The 20,431-nt window shown below is 42.8% G+C and overlaps 2 protein-coding genes across 7 annotated transcripts in view; one reads left to right on the top strand and one right to left on the bottom strand.

The window, feature by feature from the left end:
* tnrc6c1 (trinucleotide repeat containing adaptor 6C1) overlaps positions 1–15,981 on the top strand; it is a 48,205-nt gene extending 32,224 nt beyond the window's left edge. For 2 of the 6 annotated variants that reach the window (XM_085454027.1, XM_085454032.1), the window contains 16 exons: positions 88–282; positions 1,429–1,595; positions 1,707–1,784; positions 1,962–2,180; positions 2,422–2,562; positions 2,832–2,951; positions 3,122–3,205; positions 3,286–3,526; positions 3,610–3,762; positions 4,051–4,227; positions 4,442–4,591; positions 4,972–5,082; positions 5,805–6,023; positions 8,101–8,174; positions 8,274–8,413; positions 8,512–15,981. In XM_085454027.1, the coding sequence (XP_085310153.1) occupies positions 88–282; positions 1,429–1,595; positions 1,707–1,784; positions 1,962–2,180; positions 2,422–2,562; positions 2,832–2,951; positions 3,122–3,205; positions 3,286–3,526; positions 3,610–3,762; positions 4,051–4,227; positions 4,442–4,591; positions 4,972–5,082; positions 5,805–6,023; positions 8,101–8,174; positions 8,274–8,413; positions 8,512–8,911 (2,669 nt within the window). In that variant the 3' untranslated portion in view covers positions 8,912–15,981. Of the gene's footprint in view, positions 1–87; positions 283–1,428; positions 1,596–1,706; positions 1,785–1,961; positions 2,181–2,421; positions 2,563–2,831; positions 2,952–3,121; positions 3,206–3,285; positions 3,527–3,609; positions 3,763–4,050; positions 4,228–4,441; positions 4,607–4,971; positions 5,083–5,804; positions 6,024–8,100; positions 8,175–8,273; positions 8,414–8,511 lie in introns of all 6 variants that reach the window. The other 4 variants (XM_085454028.1, XM_085454031.1, XM_085454030.1 and 1 more) reach the window with 4 other exon arrangements.
* Positions 15,732–18,919, bottom strand: LOC146711254 (uncharacterized). Its single transcript, XM_085454033.1, has 4 exons — positions 18,656–18,919; positions 18,010–18,366; positions 17,833–17,939; positions 15,732–17,250 (listed from the first exon to the last, which is right to left on the bottom strand). The coding sequence occupies exons 1-4, from the start codon at positions 18,702–18,704 to the stop codon at positions 17,032–17,034; spliced, it is 732 nt and encodes a 243-aa protein (XP_085310159.1). The 5' UTR covers positions 18,705–18,919; the 3' UTR covers positions 15,732–17,031.
* Between the last annotated feature and the right edge of the window lie 1,512 nt (positions 18,920–20,431).

The following is a 20,431-nucleotide window of genomic DNA, read 5'->3' as shown; positions in this document are numbered from 1 at the left end:
GACACTGTGTGGTCACAATATTGAAAAAAACGCCGCATGATCTGATTGGTTTCTGAGTAGTACTGATTGTGTTTGTGTGTCCTCCAGGTTGGGGAGAGATATCCAGCTCCCACACAAAATCGGAGAGCTCCTGGGGGGAACCTGCATCTTCCCCGGTTAGCGTGGATAATGGGACGTCTGCCTGGGGCAAACCCAGCGGGAACTGTGGGGGCTGGGGGGAAAGCAATCCGGAGAGCTATGGCAGGGGCAACCCGACAATGACACCTGCATCTTGTAAACCTGGTAAATGGCTCAGTCTCGTCCAAGTGTGGATAGCTTTGGGATACAATCATACTGTATGTGTTGCTATACTGCTTAAAAACAGAAGTTTAAAAATTCTCTCCCGGTGAGTCAAGTCAAGGACATCAATATGGCACAAGGGAAGCAGGAGTACTTGGGTTTTGCACATAAATCTACACTGACCCCTAGTGGCTATATTATGTTTTTGACGTAGTCTCTATGTGAAACATAAAACCTTCACATTTACTAGATGTAAAACATCGTACAAACAAGTTTTTAATTGTGCATTATAAACATTACTAGCTTAAGAGACTCATGCATATTACCCAACCATCCCCAGTGCTTTTGAGCCAGGTTGTCAAGCGTGGTTCAAACATCCTACCCATATAGTTGAGATTAACTTGGACCAGGGAATAGTAGATAATAGAATAGAATTTACCTGTTGCTTTTATTCATACTGCTTATTTTAATAATTAACTTCTTGTTATTTATAAAGACAATAACAATAGAATTAATAGTAGCTTTGTGCTCATGGTAACAGATAACTTACATTCATGTTCTTAATGTTAACATTTTTTTTTTTTTTTTTTTTTTTAACCACCAAAACGCCTCGTTCAGCTGACTAATGGTTACTTTTAGTGATTCAACTATGTTAATTTAACTAAGGCAAATTACTCTTTTGCTAAATGTTTTGACATATTGCTCATGTTTCCGTCTTGGCATATTTATATTTAAAAAGAAAAAAAAAGAAAAACTTGTTGCATGTGTGGCTTTGAGTGTTGTGAGCATTTACTCTTCAGAAATGAAACCACACTTTCGAGCAAGTCTGTGTATTTGATGCACAGTGCAGCCATGGTTGTAAGAGACAGCTGCACTCACACTCAGAGGCTCTAAAAGAGAGATAATGGGTATTAAAAACAGAACAGAACTCTGCTTTAATCAAGTTTTTTTTTTTTTTTTTTTATTAATACTTTGGCCCAGTCATTGTTCTAATACTGGGTTTCAGTATCCATCCTGTTGATATGTGAGATATTGTAGTACTTTGAGCATGTTATTTTAAATAATGACAAACATCACAAATATGCCACATAAGGTACCTGTTTTGCCCTTATTATTTGTTGTTATGCGTTTTTGTGTGGTTGTTTCCAGCTCCCAAACCTATGCAAGATGGATGGGGAGGTGGAAGTGAAGACCTGAGCCTGTCAGGTGGTCAGTGGGATGCAGAGGAGGTAGACATGTGGAATAGCACTGCCTCCCAGGAGAGCAACTCTTCCTGTAACTCTTGGAGCAATGCAAATAAAAAGCCCCCACCAAAGGTGTGCAGCACAAATGCTTGGATAAAGAACACTTCCTTATGCTTTTATTTGACATCATAAGAAATCAGTTAATTGCACTGACATTGTCATTTTTGATCACATCTCCTACAGGGGAAGATCCCAGGGAAGCAGGATGAGGTCTGGATCATGAATCGTCTCATCAAGCAGCTGACTGACATGGGCTTCCCTGTGAGTGCTTAGTCTTTTCTTCAAATATAAATATATATAAAAAAACATTCAATAGCCATTTTATAAACTTCTTATTAAAAGACTAGTAATTAATAATAATAAAGCTAATCATGAAATGCTTATAACAGCATAATTTTGATCCGAACATTTTGGGATTAATCTCTTTTCTGTTTTCAGAGGGATCCAGCAGAGGAGGCTTTGAAGAGCAACAACATGAACCTGGATCAGGCCATGAGTGCCCTGCTGGAAAAGAAGACGGAGCTTGACAAGCGTGGGATGGGGATAGCTGGCCACGACTACAACAACGGGCTCATCAACAAGCCCATGAGCTGCCCTCGGCCTCCGCTTCTTTCCAAAGACCCCTCAGCAGATCCCCGCCTGCCCTTCATGGATAAGGTGAGTCACTCCATTGTTAATCCATATTTAAATACGCTCTGCATGTGCAGTATTAAATTCCCTGCTGATGACAGCAGAGTGTCTAAATGTTTCCTGGGATTTCTGCACGTTGTAGTACATCATACCTGAGCTGGTCTTATGATGCTTAAAAGCCACAAATGTAAATAGTCTCCATTAAAACAAGGTCACTTCAGTAGAGTAAATGCTAAAGAAAATGATCGACATGTCCTCTTTTCGGCAGGTGCAGAGTGGAATGTTTGGCGGTGGTGGAGCAGCACAAGTCCGGGCCATGCCGCAGCCGCCTCCTCAGCCACCAGTGCCGCCTCTCAGCTCCTCTCAGCCTAGTCTACGTGCTCAAGTGCCTCAGTTTCTCTCCCCTCAGGTACACTCATACACACAAACATATGAACTTATTTAACACTTCCTGTCTAAATATTAGGAGAGAACGAGTTTGTATGTATACAGTGGTGAATACTTCAGACTTGTACCATAACCTTTAAAAGCAGCCATGTGAGATTCTTACATTTATTATTTCAATTCAAATGTCTCAGAGTCTAACACGAGAAAGGTGCAGACTATACATAAGGCAGATTCTCAGATTTGCATCTTCATTTTGTTAAGTCGTTGCCTACTTATCTTTTTCTTCCACAGGTTCAAGCACAGCTCTTACAGTTTGCAGCAAAAAACATTGGTCTGAATCCTGCACTTTTAACCTCACCAATAAACCCTCAACATATGACCCTTCTAAATCAACTTTACCAGCTGCAACTGGTGAGTCTCATTTAGTTTTATCTGCTTTCAGTTTTGTTGGATACATCTGAGCATTTTAAATTCATCTTTAACCTCATACGTAACTAAAAAGGACATGTGGTCATATTGTTTAATCTACATTTATTGTACGTGGCATTGAGAAACTTTTAATCCTGTTTATGCCTGCACAGGCGTACCAGCGTTTACAAATTCAGCAGCAGATGTTGCAGGCGCAGCGCAATGTTTCTGGCCCCATTCGACAACAAGAGCAGCAAGTAGGTTCACTTTTTAATTCTCCTACTGGATCTGTAAAACCTGCGCATTGAATATCCATCATGTTTATTTTTTTCCCTAGGTTGCACGTACAATCAATAACATGCAGCAGCAGATCCAACAGCACCAGCGTCAGCTGGCCCAGGCCCTGCTGATGAAGCAGCAGCAACAGCAACCGCCCCCTTCCCACTCAGGCCTGCATCCTGGTGGAGCCAAATCCTCCCTGGATTCATTTCCAGGTCATCCCCAGGCTCCAGGCCTCCCGGACCTGCAGACCAAAGAGCCGCAGTCATCTCCTAACACCTACAGCCCCTACTCTCTCTGTGAGTAGTATCAGCATTGCTCTTTGAATGTGGAAAAGTAGTCCTTGCAGGATTGTGAAGTAACATCTCCTTAATGTCCTCAGCTGGACTGAATGTAAACTGCATGGAGGTGGGAAGTCTGTCAATGAAGGAACCCCCCCAACCCCAATCGCGCCTGTCACAGTGGACACACCCAAACTCAATCGAAAGCCTCTCTGGAAACTCTTCTCCATTGGAGCCCAACCTGGGCAAGCACGGTGAGAAAGAAAACGGGGCTCACTGTCATGATTATTTCACCTAATAGCCTTTTGACACTGGAGACGAGTGTTCAATGTGTAAAATGCAGATCTGAAATGTGGACTGGAAGTTGTATATCCAGCATGATATATTCAAACAATATGTTTACGAGACCCAACGCCAGCTTGAAAATCCCTTTGTATTTGAGCGTGTTGAAAATACTGTTTCAGCAGTTTCTGCCAGTTATTTAAAAACTGTTAATGTATTTGGGTTTTAGATGTCTCATTGTCTCATTGTGCTTTTCTTAGGTGCCAACCTGGGCCCTCCTGGAAAGCCCACTCAGCTGGATGAATCTTACAGCCCCTACAGCCTGATATCCAGCTCAGAGTCTCCTTCCAGCCCTCTGGTGCCTCCAGACAGCTGGGGACAAAGCAAAGGCAGCAGTGACAAAATGGCCAATGGGACCAATATCAACTGGCCACCAGGTGAGCAGCGCTCATGTTCTCAGTTTGTCAGCTTTAAGTTTGTTATGTTGTCTGCCAAAAACTGCTTTGTCATATCTTCAGGACAGGCATTTGAATTCATGTGCAGAAAATGAGCATAATAGAAAAACCTTTACCTGTGAAACATGCCTGTTATAAGTTTCTTTGGTGTCCCGTAAGTAAGAAAATCATGCGCACGTGTTCCTTTTACTTTCAGAGTTTTGTCCTGGTGTACCGTGGAAGGGCCTCCAGAATATCGACCCTGAAACTGACCCCAACATGACCCCCGGCAGCGTCCCCAGCGGACCCACCATCAACACAAATATCCAAGATGTCAACCGCTACCTGCTCCGGGACAGGAGCGGAGGTGAGAACAGGAGAAGTGAGTGAAGGCCGGACCACGTCGCCTCCAAATCAAGATGCTCAGTTTGAGTGTTTTGGTTCTGATGTTTAAAGTCAAATAAGTAAAGAGATGAATTGGAGATGATTTTAAAAAAGAAAGGTGTATGAATCAGCCGTGATCCGGTGTATTTCTGCCACCTGAGAGCCTGCTTCTTTTTCTTTCGTTCTTCATTTTCCTACTTTTTTAACTGCTGCTGTAATCATTGTCATATTCTATATTCTTCTCTTCTTAAAGAACCTTACTGTCATCATTTGTTGTGTGTTTTTCTTTATGCCATTTTCTCTCTGCTGTGTTTTCCTTATTTGTTTTGTATCTATTTGTTTGTGTTGCTGGCGTCGGCTTAGGCTCCTCTCCCACCTCATCTCAGAACGAGGCTCTGCCTCCCTCCACTGATTGGCCAGTCAGTGGCTACACTAGCTCGTTCAGTCTTTCGTCCCCGGAGATGGAGGATGCAGGTACATGGTTTATCCACAACCACCCACCCACCCCCTCGCCACACTGCAGTGGCTAATTTCACTGCAAGTCAGCATTTTCCTCTCCTTCCTGTTACTTTAACACCCAGCGCTTCAGCCATTCACTGGAGAGACGTGTCTTCTTTTCCATACGAGTCACTGCCCCTGATTAAACGTGACCTTCATTTGAGCTGTATCCCTGTCAGTTTTGTGTATCATGCAGTGCATAATCCCCTCCCTGCGATGTTAGTGCATCTCCTTCCTCCTCTGTGTGCGGCATGGAGAGTACAGCTTGTCGTGTTTCCCGTTTTTATAGCGACTCTTAACTGGTCTGTTTGAAAGAAGTAATTTTCCTTTTGGGTGTCTCTCAAACACATCTCATGCATACGCTAACACACTGTGGGGTTTTGTGCCTCCTGCGCCACACACAAATGTGCATGAAGGCCACCAAGTTCAGTTATTTTTGGTTTATATGTAAAGTGTGTGCTTCACAGAAACAGAAGATAGATTTGTACCATGACACAAGATGAGATTATTTTGGAGTAAAATCCAGCGAAGGCTGTACTTTGTAATGCAGTCTTTACTTGCTTTTTCATATTCACCTTTGGACAGTTTCTCAGAACTTTTCAGCGATTTCATCCTGCAGGACTCCTTCCTGCGGGAGCGGTTGTCTTTCGGACGAATGATTCTGCAGACCAACCTTTGCCATCTTCTTTTTCTTGTAGGTAAACTGTCAGAGATGAAATCCACTTGGTCTCCAGGCCCCATTTCTCACAGCCAGGCCTCTCTGTCCCACGAGCTGTGGAAGGTCCCACAGGGCCCTCGGAGCAGCACCACAGCCCCTTCCCGCCCCCCGCCTGGCCTCACCAACACAAAGCCTTCCTCCACCTGGGGGGGCAGCTCTCTGGGTCTGGGACAAGGCTGGAGCAGCTCTTACACCACAGGTAGTGTTACAAAGAGGTTATTGTGTCTCTAATGTTTGTCATGTTCCTCTTCAAATGCTTCACGTGAATTTTGTCATGTCATTAATCCAAAAGACAGATATAACTAGGGCTGAACGATTATGGAAAATAATCTAATTGCGATTTTTTGCCCCAATATTGCGATTGCGATGCGATATGCGATTATTTTTTAAGGTCTTTGTCTTCTGTATTATTAAACAAAGACAAGCAATACATCATATAGTATGGCCAATACTATATTACATTAATTTTAAACTGTTCTTTCCTGGAAGACAGACCTCTGTTATGATGACATGAGGTGATGCATGAATTGATGACTGACATTTTTATTTAACTTCTTCAATCACAACAGTATATTTGAACATACACAATAGTTTATTTTTAGCTTACAAACATCTGAGCATAAAGTGCTGACAAGGAACCCTGGTGTAAACATTAAAATGAAAGTCAGTACAATGTGCAGATTGCAGAAATATACATAAACAAAATCAGTGGCTTTACCACACTCAGTTTTTCGACATCTGTGAACTACTAGACAGTCATTCAATTAAAAAAATAATATTAAATAAATAAAACTAATAAATAAAAAATACACACATCTTACTGATCTCTGCAGTCAGTAACATTACACATAAAGTGCAAACATAATAGCAATTGTATAAACACACACACAAACACGCCTTTAAAATTTAAAGGCGTGAAATTGGACGGTCTAGTTCTGATTAGCGTCACCGCTGTCTCGGTGGAGTTTAATAAACTCGGCCGTCTGCTTCTTGCTATCTAAAATATAACCAGACACTGGTGTAAATTCTCGACTGTGTCATACTTCTGTTTAATAAGTTTTCTGTTTGACGTTTAGTCAGCTGTGTGAAAACCAAGGAGGAACCCACCCGGGGGATTAATAAAGTTTTATTTTATCTAATCTAATAACTTTAATCTCAGCCAAACCGATTTACTCACGAACAAACAAAACACTGAAAAAAGCCCAACAATAACATTTTTAGGTTGTCTAAGTGACTTATATATTACGTTTAACCCGAGCAGCGAAACTCCGCGGTGATCTGAAAATGATGTGCCGGGAGTTGTGCCGTTCTCGGCCGCATCAGTAACCCTCGAGCTCCCGGCTAGCTGTCGAGCTGGTGGGTAGCAGACGCCTCTGAAAACGTCGAAGCACTTTTGCAAATATGGGATATCTTGATAAACCGAGCAGATATTTGATGTTTACACAACTACTTTCTCGCCTGAAAATATGTTAAAAGTTTATTTTGTGACCCTGAAAGATTAGTATGAGTAATTTTAAAACTTAGTAGCGGCCGCCATTGCTGGAAACTGGAGTTTGGCTGGGCCGCGCTATGAATTCTGGGATATGGTAGTAATTTGGACAGCCTTCGGCGCGTCGCTGTGACGTAATCGGTCTACAAATGCGGCCTCAGGAGGATGCAGCCCATGAATTGTATAATATAATCGCAGTATAATCGCAGCCTTTGCAGTTAGAAAATTGCACTTGATCATGTCGCGATATTATCGCAAATGCGATATATCGTTCAGCCCTAGATATAACTGTTAAAATAACAAACCAACAGAGCTTCAAACTTTTGGAAGACAATGCACTTCTAATAGGAATTGTTTCCATGGGTGATTTGGAAGAAAACAGCATTCATGTGAAAATACTGGACATTTAAAAAATTAGAAATGAAACCGTATAGCAAAGAGGAAAAGTTCACATTCTGTGAGCCGTGCAGAGGTTAGTGTATTTAAAGTACTATGTGTGAGCGTGGTTGTCAGTATACTCTCATAGGAGGAGGCATTTTGATGTGGCCTACGACCGCAGGGCTGCTGTGCAGGTAGAGCACAGGCAGGAATAACGCCTCGAGAAGATCTTGTTGTGGTTGAACGTTGAAATCAACTGACTCTGGTCAGCTTTTCTTTTTTCGTGGGTGAAGTTGACACCACCCATTGAGCTTAACTGACTTGATTCTGGTTTCACATAAGCTTGGGAAGTATGAACCACATGCCAACAGACTTCTTCCTTTCACTGCTGTCTCTTTCTCGTGCACAGCAGGTACCACATGGAGTACAGACAGCTCCACCAGAACAAGTAGCTGGCTCGTGCTGAGGAACCTCACTCCGCAGGTAAGAGGCTTGCTTCTCCACAGTTTTTGAAAATACGCCCCTTTGTAGCTAAAATTAAATGAGCTGGCTCACCATTGGCAGCTGTTTTTTCTTTTTCAGATTGATGGTTCGACTCTGCGAACACTGTGCATGCAACACGGCCCCCTCATCACATTCCACCTCAACCTGACACAGGGAAATGCTGTAGTGCGCTACAGCTCCAAGGACGAAGCTGCCAAGGCGCAAAAGTCCCTGCACATGTACGTGCATCAGCGCATTGGTTCAAAGTGTTTCACTCAGTTAATTTTAGGGCATTTAACCATGAATCATTTGTCTTTGTGCTTCAATCTCCACGCAGGTGCGTGCTCGGGAACACCACCATCCTGGCCGAGTTCGCCGGGGAAGAGGAAGTGAACCGCTTCTTTGCACAGGGCCAGTCACTCGGAGGAACAACCAGCTGGCAGGCCACTCCAGGCACCAATCAGACAAGGATGGGCGGGACCGGGTCTGGAGCGTCTCACCCCATCGGGCACTCGCCCCACTGGAACAACAACAACAACGGCGCCGGCAGCAACAGTAGCAGCGGCGGCCTGGGAGCAGGCGGAACAAAAACAGGTGGAGAGCTGCTGTGGGGTGGTGTTCAGCAGTATTCCAGCCTGTGGGGACCCCCGAGTGGAGAGGAGGGACGGGTCATGGGGAGCCCCACCCCAATCAATACACTGCTGCCTGGGGACCTGCTGAGCGGGGAGTCCATGTAGGATAGAAGAGTCTAGGCTTACAAAAACAAACACAAACAGGAGCAAAAACCTTGCAAATCAATGTGGAGATAATCAGCGTGGATGTAAAGGTGGAAAGGAGAGACGGAGGAGGACGAGGAAACACCTTGCTGCTCGCCCTCGTCAGCCTCGTCTCCTCCTGGGTTTTTACTGACATTTTTAGTTGCAGTTCTGTTGTGAATCCCAATAACGGATATTTTGATCACAGTGTTCAGCTTTTTCTTCACAGGAACGAGAACTTTATTTTATTTTTTCAGAAATGAACTTTTGAGAACTTTGCCGTGCGAGACGTACTTTTAGTCAAACTGACACAGTGACGAGCTGCCATCTTTAAACTAATCCCTCACTGCCTATTTGAGGCAATCATACTGCACCTCAGAGATCCATGGAAAACAAAAAGGCGTCATTCCCAAAGTTTAAAAAACCCTTCAATCAGAGTGGTTGTTGAACTTTCAGCTGGTCCAGACTCCACATTTGTTTCTCTCAGCACTAATAATTAGCCTTAAACTATTTCCTGCCCTGCTATCCTCACTCACTCTGTACTTGGTGAAGAAGCATACGGACACCTGCACACCCTTATTTCTGAGCCAGTGAAACCTGAGTGGAGAGTACATGCTGCTGCGGCTTAACAACCGCTTAAGCAACCACAGCTCGCGACTTCAGTGCATTGTTTTGTTTAGTTTTGTTTGTTTGTTTAAAAGCAGATTGAGTTCCCCTCACAGCGCTCAAAGGGAATGATGCAACTCTGTTCGCCTTGTTCAAGCCATTTATTTTTGTAGTTTTATTTTTAATTTCTCTTCTTGAACCATTGCAAACAAAGCTAAGAAATGATATTATTCAAAATGTGTCTGTCAATCTTATGTGGTGGTGTCGAGGGACGGGGTGGGTGGGGTCGTCGCATGTACAGTTAAGATGGGCGACAGTGATGAACCACTGCTATTACTATGGAACTGTAAAGATGAAACACTTCGATGCACCTCAACTCACTTGCGGGGAGACACCTCGCAGTTTGGTCTCAGTCTCTCAGACCCAGTCACTGATGCTGTGGAGGAGGAGAAAAAAAAACTTAAGTCGTTCCCTGCCTCTGCCTCGCCCCCTCTACCGTGCGCGCCCACTCCGCCTGCAAAGCAACCATTTCAAGCGACGTGCAATATTATAGCCACAGACTCTCACCGTCCAAGCACCCCTACTCGCGGGATTAATAGAGGAGACTGTAACGAATGAACTGCAAACACTTTATCGGTCTGCCCGCCAACTTCACCACCCACCCATCCACCCACCTGTACCGGCCCTCATCTCCTCATTGCAAAACAAAAAACAAACAAACAAAAAAAACCCTGCCACTACAGCTTCCCTTTGTCTCCCCCAGCAGGGTGTCAGGAGAGTAGCACGCTGGCCTTCTGTCTAAACACAAGGACGCACACACCACCCGACTCTCCACGATTATGCTTGTGACTGATTTTTGGGGAGAAGGACAGGCAGGTGTGCGTGCATGTGTGTGTGCGTGTGTGTGTGTGTGCATGACGGGGTGATGGCGTCAAACCAAAACAAGAAGACCAGATGACTCCCCTTCCCTCCATTTTACCCACATTTGCATTTCAAGAAATGTCTGAATCAATGATTTGTGTGAGTTGGTGGTCTTATCACAGCACATAGCAAGAGCACGGCTACTCCTCATACCCTCAATGCCAACGAACAGAAGAAAGGAGAAGCAACACTGGCAAATAAAAATTGAAAAGACAAAAAAAGCAATCTGCTTAGTGGCTTCTCTGTATACTTATTTTTGAACTTGACGTGGATGTGAATTTATTTTTATTTTTTCCCCAATTTTATTTTATTTTATTTTATTTTTTGGAGTCCTTCTTCCCTCGAGTCAGCGGGACCAGAAAGGATGTCAAACAGTAGCAAAGTGAAGGGAAACACAAAGAAGAACTAAGTCAAGCGATGATGGGTGGTGGCAGGAAAAGACCTCAGAGAACTCCACCCCTCTGCTATCAAAGTAGATATCACTGTTACATTGCAGCTTTTGAAATCTTTATCCTTGGTGTCTGGAAACACTCGACGTGTTCATGTTCTACTGGGTTCAGCAGGGAGGATCGCCCCCACCCCCGCTTTTGGATTGTTTTTGTTGTTGGAGGTCCTGCCAACCTGTGTGATAGTGTGGCCACTGAGTGCCTGCCTGCTGCAGAGTGCAGTGCTGCAGCAGCCCTCGCCCCCTCCCTCCATCTCCCACGCTCGCTCGCTGCCTCCCTGCGGACCCTTACAGACTAGCTTCCCTCCTCTTCCTTCTCCTTTTCCTCCCAAGAGCAGCTCCTTCAGAACTGGCCCTCCACCTTGTATTGAATCTACTACTCACTACTACTACTGCTACACCAGAGTCTGTCAGCAACCTCCACTTCCACTCTCTCCTCCCGTCTCTCTCCTGCAAGGATCACTTTATCCGGAGACGGAGTCGACTGATGTTTTGTTTTATTGTATTTTCCCCTTCTTCTTTTTTTCTTTTTTTTTTTTTTATTGGAGTTGCTGGTGTGCATTTTAATTTTGTTTTGTTGTGAGAAGTTTGCTGATATTGTTGCTGTTATCATGAACGATTGTTATATTTGATGATTTCATGGTTTTTATGCAGTGTTCATCTTCTTTCCTGTCCCTCCCACCGCCGCTGCCTCCAAGGCAGAACCAGCGTGTAGTTTAGAGGTACGCCTCAGCCGCGTGAATCACTGAGGGAGGGAGGGGGTTCAGAATTGAGGAGTCAAATCAGGATGAAAAGGAGGGGGGTGTAGTTTAAGGTTCTCCAGGATGACAAGCCAACTTCTTCTGTCCATCCTGGGGTGACCGAGCGTCCACTGCGCTGTGTCGTAACACACCCATCGTTTTTAGTGTTGATGGGCCTCGCTCACGCTGGTGCTTTAACTCTGGGAGCACCCAGTTATCACTTAGAACCACCTCAACTTGATGACAGCCTTCCATTTCTATGCAAAGACAAGGAGGTGTTCGCTCACAGCCATCCCCTTCATCCGCCAATTTTCCACTTAACCCTTTCAACCTTTATTACCGGGCAGCTTCTCTTGAAACCTCACCTGGATTCAAATGTAGGGGACACTGATGGAGCCTCTCTTCAGAATAGAAAAAAATAAAGGGTGGGGGCGGGGCGTGTAGTGGACAGAGCTGTTAGATGACACTAAATGACCTGCTGGAGGCACCAAGTTGAGTTTTTGTGCCAACAGATTTCTAAAAGTCTACTTCCACTTTTGGCCACATCCTGATTTATCCTTAGCAACAATGAGTGTATGTTATCGCTGCAGGGCTGTGGGAGCTGTGGGAGGCTTAAGCCAGATGAGTGGAGCTGGTCACTCACCAGTAGGAGGAGGAGGAGGGAGCGTCCCTGTATGTGTCTGTGCACTGTTTATGGGTCACATCGGGTACATCTCTTTAAAAACCAAAAACATTATCTTTCTTTCTCTTTTTTCCTTTATCATCAAGGTTTTTGCAAAAACTAGAAACTACAAAAAAAACCACAGTCTGTTTCAGCTGTGCACTCTGAGGCCGAGACGCCTGATTTCTGTTTCTCTGCAAGCTGCCGCCTTCTCACCCTCTCTGGGCTCGTTTCTCCGAGCCACGCCTGGGAGAAGCTGTATCCTGGAGGTTCACTCTGGACCTCCAAACCTGAAGGTTGTGCCAGCCAGTATACACGCATATATATGAATATATAGAAAACAGGTCATGTCTGCACATTTGACTTTGGGGGTCCAAGCGGGGATTTGATGTATCAGCAGAAACAAGAGACGCACCTCAAGTTCGGTACCAAGTCTTAAAACTCTTTGCGGGGTGGTTTTTGACCCTCTTCCAGAGTCACTTTAGACTCGCATCATTCAACGAAACAATCACTATTGCCTGTGCTGTCTGTTTTTGTGCGATTGTTCCTGAAAAACCTGCATTTTGCTCCACACTGGACTTGAATCAACGGGAGGAGGGGGAAGTTGAACCGAGTGGGAGGGATGGGTGACCAGGACAGTCTCAGACGTGCCCTGGGATTTCACCAGCACTGAGAAGCCCCACCCTCTCCCACGCCTTCGTCTGCACTCTTATCTACCTGTCTAGTGTTGGAAATCACATCCTCCCCTCCCCCCTCTGATTTTTTTACGATTTATTATTGTTATTTTAAGTCACACGGACTCAAAGGCAACTGGAGCTCGAGTAAAATCTACTTCTCAGTCGTGGATCAGTCGAGGATCTGGGGGCAAAAAGAGCTGAATTAGCAAATCTCTAAAAACAAAGGTCTGGGTTGAATATGCACATGCTAGCTCATACACAGGATACAACCAAGCGTACATTTGTGGGTGTATGTGTGTCTATGGCTAGATTTCTGTTTTCCACTTAAGCCTAACGCCCCACCCACCCACACCCTTACCCTTACCTCCCCGCCCTCTGCCCTGGCATCAGCTCCTTACCCTCTGTATCCAACATCAATGTTTCCCAGAAGACAAGATCATAAACATATCAGAGTAATACAAAATAATGAAAACAAATACTTGAATCAAAAGAAGCGCCAATAATGTAATGTGAACACTTTTTTTTTTTTTTGTAGTGTTTTTCTTTTTCTTGTCTCATTCATTCACTTTGGAGTTTTATTTTATTTTTATTTTTAAGCATCAGTTCAGAGTGAAAAAAAAAAACAAAGATCGGTTTTAAAAAGATTTTTTTTTTTTTTTTTTTTTTTTTTTTAAAGGCAAATTTACATCAGTCGTATTTGAGTGTTTGCACAAGGCCGCTTGTACTGTACGTTGTGAATGAATGTCTGCGAGGTGAAACGATGCGTGAGAGCTCGTGATTACAGCGGAGGGATCTCTGCCTCACGTTTCTCTTCAGTTCAGTATCATTTTTGTTGTTGTTGTTTTCTTTTTGCTTGTCAAATACTATATTCTGATGTTAATTGTTACTAGCCTCTAGCGTTGCACTGAGTGTCAGCCTCACCCCTCATCCAGCTATATGAACAACATGATACAAGTACTGAGGGGAGGGGGGGAAGAGGTATCTGGGGGGACAGTTCATGTGTAAATGTTTACTCAAGGACTAAAAATAAGTGTGTTTTTAAAAAGAAAATGTAATGTTTATCTACCTTAGTGGCTTTCATTGTGGAATAATCCAAGAAAGTATGGATCATAATTGAGTATTGCACCATTTTTCAGACTATAAACTTTAAAAAAAATCAAAAAAAAATCGTATGTATAAAAAAAAAAATGCAGCAAAAAAAAAGTATTTTGCAGACCTGTGGCCATAGATTGGGGTAGAAGGACTTCAGCTCTCCCAAATCTGAGCAACGGAGGGTGAAGGACATGACATCAGACCGAGCCTTGGCTTCTAGGGCTCATTCAGAGGTGCCTACCTTTTTATTTTTATTTTATTTTTCGGGGTTTGTTAGCTTTCGTTCGGTTTTCTCTTAGTTCACTCATCTGTTCTTCTGCAAGGCCACTGACAGTTTACAGTTTTTATTCTGGAGTTCAGAAACAAATCAGCAAAACAAAGGAATGAAACCATGTGGGGAAACTAAAATAAAAAATAAAAAAAAGATTTTAAAAAAAAGGACAAATGCTTCCATTTTTAAGAAAAAGTGCAACACTTCACAGAATGAAGATTTTATTGTGCTACTTTCAGAACTCTGGGATTGAACAGTGTTGTCTTGTTATGTTTAACCTTCTTTATTCTGTGTTAATGTTGTTCATGGACTATCTGAAGCCTGTTTGTTTTATGTTGATTATATATATTTTTTTCCTTTTATATAAAAAAAACAGAAAAGAAGACAAAAAAAGACATAATTGCTCACTATCTTGCACACACACGAAAAAGTGGATCTTGTCTCAGGAAGGCCAGGGTTCCAGAGTACCAACTCCACGCCATTTTAATGTACATTTTTATGAGTTTAAAGAAAAAAACAAAACAAAAAAAAACAAAGGATGACTTAAAAGAAACAATTCTAAGCACTGAAAGTTATGGATTTCAGAAGAAGAGAGAATACCTTTTGTTTCTAAATCCGTAGCAGTTACATAATAACCAAATAATGGACTTTAAAATAAAAATGGAGTGCTTTATATATAAATCTATATATTAAAATTGCTTTACATGGAAAAAACAAAAACAAAAATGGTCTGAGTTTGTTTAAGAAAAAAAAAGATGGTGAATAACATGCAAAATGCTGTATGTTTGAATCTTTATTGTGTTTTCTTAATGAGGTCCCGTCCTGACTGATTCAGGAAACATTGTGCATTAATCTCTTTCTCTCTCTCTCTCTCTCTCTGTGTCTCTCTCTCGCTCTCATTCTCCCACAGCGGGTATTAATGTTAATAATAGATGAATTTTGTTTTCTTTCTTTTTGTGGAGCATTTTTCACAGCTTGGAGGATGTTTGTAAAACGTGAGCTGGTTGTAAAAGGATCATGAAACTATGCACAAGTGTTTGGGGTGGGGGTGGGAGGGGTGAAGGTGGGGATTTTATGGCCTACTTGCTGTAGGTGGCTGATCTATTGCAGGGGTTTTGGGGATCCAATGTGTTATTTGTTTGAGTTGTTTTGTTTTTTTCTTTGATAAAGAGGGCAGAGAGGGGTTGGAGACCTCCATCTCCAGCTTCCTCCCCCCACCCTCTGATTCAGATTGGCCTAGCGCTACATCACCATGCTGTGTATTCCTAAAAACCAATGAGCGTCTCACTCTTTAGCACTGTGGGATTCTAGCCTGTCACCCTCCAAGGGTTTTTTTTGTTGTTGTTGTTGTTTTTGTTTGTTTTTCTCCTCGGTTAAGGTTTTACAGAGGGTGGGTGGGAAAGTTATGGGATTAGGGCTGCTTTTTTTTTTCTTTTGTTTGAATTATTAAGTAAAAACGTCTGTACTGAGAGTTAATGAGAAGTCAGTGGCTTGTAATGTTTTGTTTTTATTTTGTTTCTCTCTGTATATCTCTTACTCCTCATAGAATGTGATTGTTAAATGACATGCACCGAAACAAATGTTTTCATGAACTATGGAGCTTCTTTCAAATATTAATAAAAATAGCATTTTTTTGTTACTTGGCTGTTAAAGCCGTCCCCTTCTCATGTATTGCTTCCACCAAGAAGGTTTAATGTGTGTTGTCCTGTCTGTAAACACGATAGCTCAAAGACTTTCCACAGAGTGTAGAGCGGGGTCGGGTTAACAGTCCATCGAGGTCTTTAAGGTCGACTCAATGATTTATTGGTCTGAAATTGACAAAAAGCCTTCTGACTCAGACACTATGATTCTTACAAGTGTGGTGTGTTATCAGCGTAAAAATTTATCGTGTAAACAGCGATGTTTAACTCATTTCTGTCATTGTGAAGAAGTTTAACCACACACTGAATCTCCCAGATGTAAGGAAAAAAAGTGCAATTTCAGCAGAACATCAGAGTTTGTGATGAAGAAATGCTGCTGTAGTTAATGGAAATGGAAGAGTAGATGGTGAAAAGACTGTTACTTTGTTTATATATTACTTAATTACTTTGGTGTAGTGTGACTGGTCATGGGGGAGGTCTTCTCTACCTGGCTGTTTCTGGCCCCCAAGCCATATAACGACACCCCTGGTATAAGGATTTAAAATGTCAGCTTGACTGCTCCTTCAAGCTCAGTAGATTTAGCTGAAGATAAAAGTGATAATAATGTTATAAAGAGCTATTTTTGTTTTGCTAACTGATAATGGTGTGCAGGAATTCTAAATGTCACATGTGACCTCTGACCTCATTTTTACTTTTCACGTCTGCCTTTCTTTCAAGTTGAGCCAAAATGAGTTACAAGTATCACTAACCATTTTTAAGTATCACCACTCAAATGTTTGATCACATATATAAAAAGGGTTTTGAACAGAGAAAAACTTCTTAAATTATGTTTAAAAAGAACAAAGTAAACTAAATGCATGTGTACAAAATACAATTTTAAAAGTGAATACTGCTCAGAGAGTGAGTCGCCTCAGTGGAGGTTTGTGCTATTTCTTCATCCTTTTGTATCCTGAATGCAAATCACCATCAGAGCGTGTGCAGCGCTTGTATTTTTGCAAAGGCGTCTGTTATTTCCTGTTACTGCTCGCAGCACCGTTGGCCCGATGGTGTCAGTCTCTCAGTTTGAGCTGTCTGGGACAGGCGTAGTAGTTGTCCTGAAGCTGTCGGATGTTTGGGTTAGCGTACACTGGGAAGTTGACTTCCTCCAGGTGCGAGGGGGCCTCGTGGTTATTCTGGGGGCCTCTGGGGCTCTGGTGCTGCTGCTTCCTGCCCATTTCCTCATAGATCGGCGCATGAGGTTGTGGTTTGCGATGAGACCTTAACTTCACCTACAACACATGTTTGGGTTTTTTTTTTAGATTGTGATAGAACAAAAAGTTTCAGCTTTTGTTTTTGTAGCTTGGATGTGTCGTCTTGATTTAAAAAAATAAAATAAAAAATCCCTCGGGGGTTTTCAGTCTGAAAATATCAAAATACTCCAGTAATCTCTCCTGGCAAATGATACTAATTACATTAGAAACTGTTCTGTCCTTGGGTTTTGCACCTTGGCTATTTTGTGCAAAACTGATGGTATTAATAATAACGCAGCAGGAAATGAAGCGTACAGTCATTTGAGGTTGTCTGGGTTGTTGAACACAGATCCTGCTGCGGTTCACCTCTAACTTGGGCTCCTGTCTGCTAATACCTTTTGCACATTTTGAGTAACGATGCTGCAGTCACACATCACACTTTATCAGAAGATTCCCTCAAAAAAAACCAGATGACTGTCAGACCAGGATCATAGCCGACACATTAATCGATAATTAGCCTCGTGTAACTCACTCGTGCAGCTGTAGCCGTTATTTTGATGGAGTTATGCAACCAAACTATCAGAGCTCAGTTAAAGCTGCATCTCTGAGGTAACTACTCACACATTTCTGGATGGCCAGCCAGGTGAGGGTCAGCAGAAGAAGCCCTGCTGAGGTGAAGATGGTCCAGAGTAGAGGGGCGTAACCAGGAGAGCAGTGGCACGGCCTCCCTGCAGCACAAACAACAGTTAAATCTCAACAAGCTTGAATCCTGCACTGTGAGGTGGTGTAACCACATACCTGCCACCTCAACCAGCACGAAGGTCTTCTGAGCGCAGAGGATCATCTGATCAGAGCTGTTAGTGTCTCTGTAGCTCAGATCCCACATGTACAGCCCTGTGTCGCTCAGCTCTAAGCGAGAAATGGTCACGTTGACCTTCATGGAGCTCAGGTCTCCACGGAGCACCAGGCGAGCTCTGTGATCCGTGGCGACCGTGACCTCACCGGCCTCAGTCACGGACACCAGGGTTGTCTGGCTCTGGACACCGCGGTGGTACAGGTGGAGGCCCGTCAGGCCTCCGTGGGCCTGCCAAGGGGAGCAGGAGATCACCACAGCCTGACCCTCCGTCAGACGTTTTAAGATCACCTCTGCGTTGGCTGAAGGAGGGAATGATAGACGTTAACTCCACACGGAAATATGTCTCAACATCCCTGAGGATTAACCCTTCTATCACATGTCCAAACAGCTGGAGAAGGAGCCATCAGATTTTCCACTTTCTTTACATCTCGTTGTGGAGGTTGATTTGTTTCCCCCATCATGAGATCAAATGTTCCTTTTATTCATTACCAAGGTTTATGATTTCAAACCTTCTCTCACAAACTTTTAGTTTAAGTCTACACACACACACATTATTATTAATATGATTCAAATGTCCGTATTTCTTACCTTCGAACAGCTGAAAGAAAATAAGAATCCAGGCCGGCCTCGCCTTCATTGTCCGTTCAGTTACAGAAGCTCTGAGATCCACCGCAGCTCAGTCATAATGTGTCTTTCCTCTTTGTTTCACACTCTTGTGAGTCTCTGTGGACAGCCTCACCCTATTTATTGTTCTTCACCTCGAAGCAGGAAGACGACTTCAAAGCGAGAGCAGCTGTTAAAATCCTCCCCTTGGTCTTCGAGCTCCACGCTGAGATTTTCTGACTTGTAAAGGTTGTCACGTGCTGGGTGCACACCCCTCTGAGTAAAAAACTACAGTGAAAATGAATCCTCAACATCCTCAAGAAGTTTTTTTTTTTTTTAATTAGTCAAGTAAAAACAAATAGAGTTCTAACATGTGAATCTTCTGACTGCCTCCAACAGTCAGGTTACAACATTATCAACTAAACACAGATTAAATAAGAAAACTAGTTTGTTTCTGTGTGACTGTGTGAAGTTCCTGCAGTCAGGAGGCCATGCTTGGTGGAGCAGAGTGTGGGAGGTGGTTTTATAGCTTCCTTAACACAGAAAGATCTAACATACGTAAAACAATACAGAACATAAATCTGTGAACGTTACTTACATACTCACAGGAAAATTATCTTCTGGCTTCTCCCTTCAGGGGTCACCTCAGCAGCCCTCTGCATGTCCCCCTTCACTACATAAGATAAGATAAGATAACCTTTATTAGTCCCACACGTGGGAAATTTGTTTCATTCTGAGGTCTTCCTTTTTTCCTCCTTCCTGGCAGCTTCATCTTCAACATCCAGCTGTCCCTTCTCTGCACATGCCCAAACTATTTCAGCCTCACCTCTCTAACTTTGTCTCCAAACCTGAGTTGTCCGTGTGATGTACTCATTCCTAATCCTGTCCATTATCATCACTCCCAATTAAAATCTTAACATCTTCAGCTCAGCCTCCTGTCTTTTTGTCAGTACTACTGTCTCAAAACTGTACATAATAGCAGGTCTCACTACCATCTTGTAAACCTTCCCTTTCAGTCTTGCTGCCACCCTTCTGTAACAAAATCATCCCTGACACTCGTCTCCAAGAGTTCCTTTTCATTCTCTTTACCCACACACAGAAAAATAACTTAAAACATCATGTACATGGAAATATATATGATGTGATTCATTTAATGAATTTGTTCAGTAAGTTTTTTTCAGTAAGGGCCATTCATTAGAAAGCCTCAGAAATAAAATATCACCTAAAAGTGTATGTAAATGAAACTAAAGCAAAGAAAGACAAAATAGGAATTATGTTCTATAGGACCCACACACAGCACCAGAGAACTACCTTATACATAAACAAAGAATAAAATGTAAATAATAAATCATTAGTAAAAAAAGAAATATGATGCATTTTATTTGAATGCATCATATTTCTCATCTCTGGGTGTAACAGTTGACCTGTATTATATTATTCACTATCAGCTCTGCCTTTGTTAACAATGAAGGTTACTGTGCTACTGGGCCACGTGCGTAAATGCGCTCATCTCTTTTGCTTTCGGGTTTTTTTGTTTTGTTTTGTCTCTTTGTTGCACATTGCAATATTCACACATGAACATCTAACAAACATTTCCTCAATCTCTAACATCGTTACTAAATCAGTACAGTGAAATCTGCGCACTGCTCAGATAAAGACAGCGCAAATCAGCTGATTTCTGCCCCGTTTCATGACGATCTGAGCCAGGGGCGATTTTAGCCCATTTTTGGGCTGAAGCACCCCCAAAGATTTCTTACTTTT

The sequence above is a fragment of the Copadichromis virginalis genome, linkage group LG4, assembly GCF_057382275.1.
Source record: "Copadichromis virginalis isolate Kocher_CV1m ecotype Utaka linkage group LG4, C_Virginalis_male_GT1.1, whole genome shotgun sequence".
Lineage (NCBI taxonomy): Eukaryota > Metazoa > Chordata > Actinopteri > Cichliformes > Cichlidae > Copadichromis > Copadichromis virginalis.
This window is presented reverse-complemented; position numbering and strand designations above follow the sequence as displayed.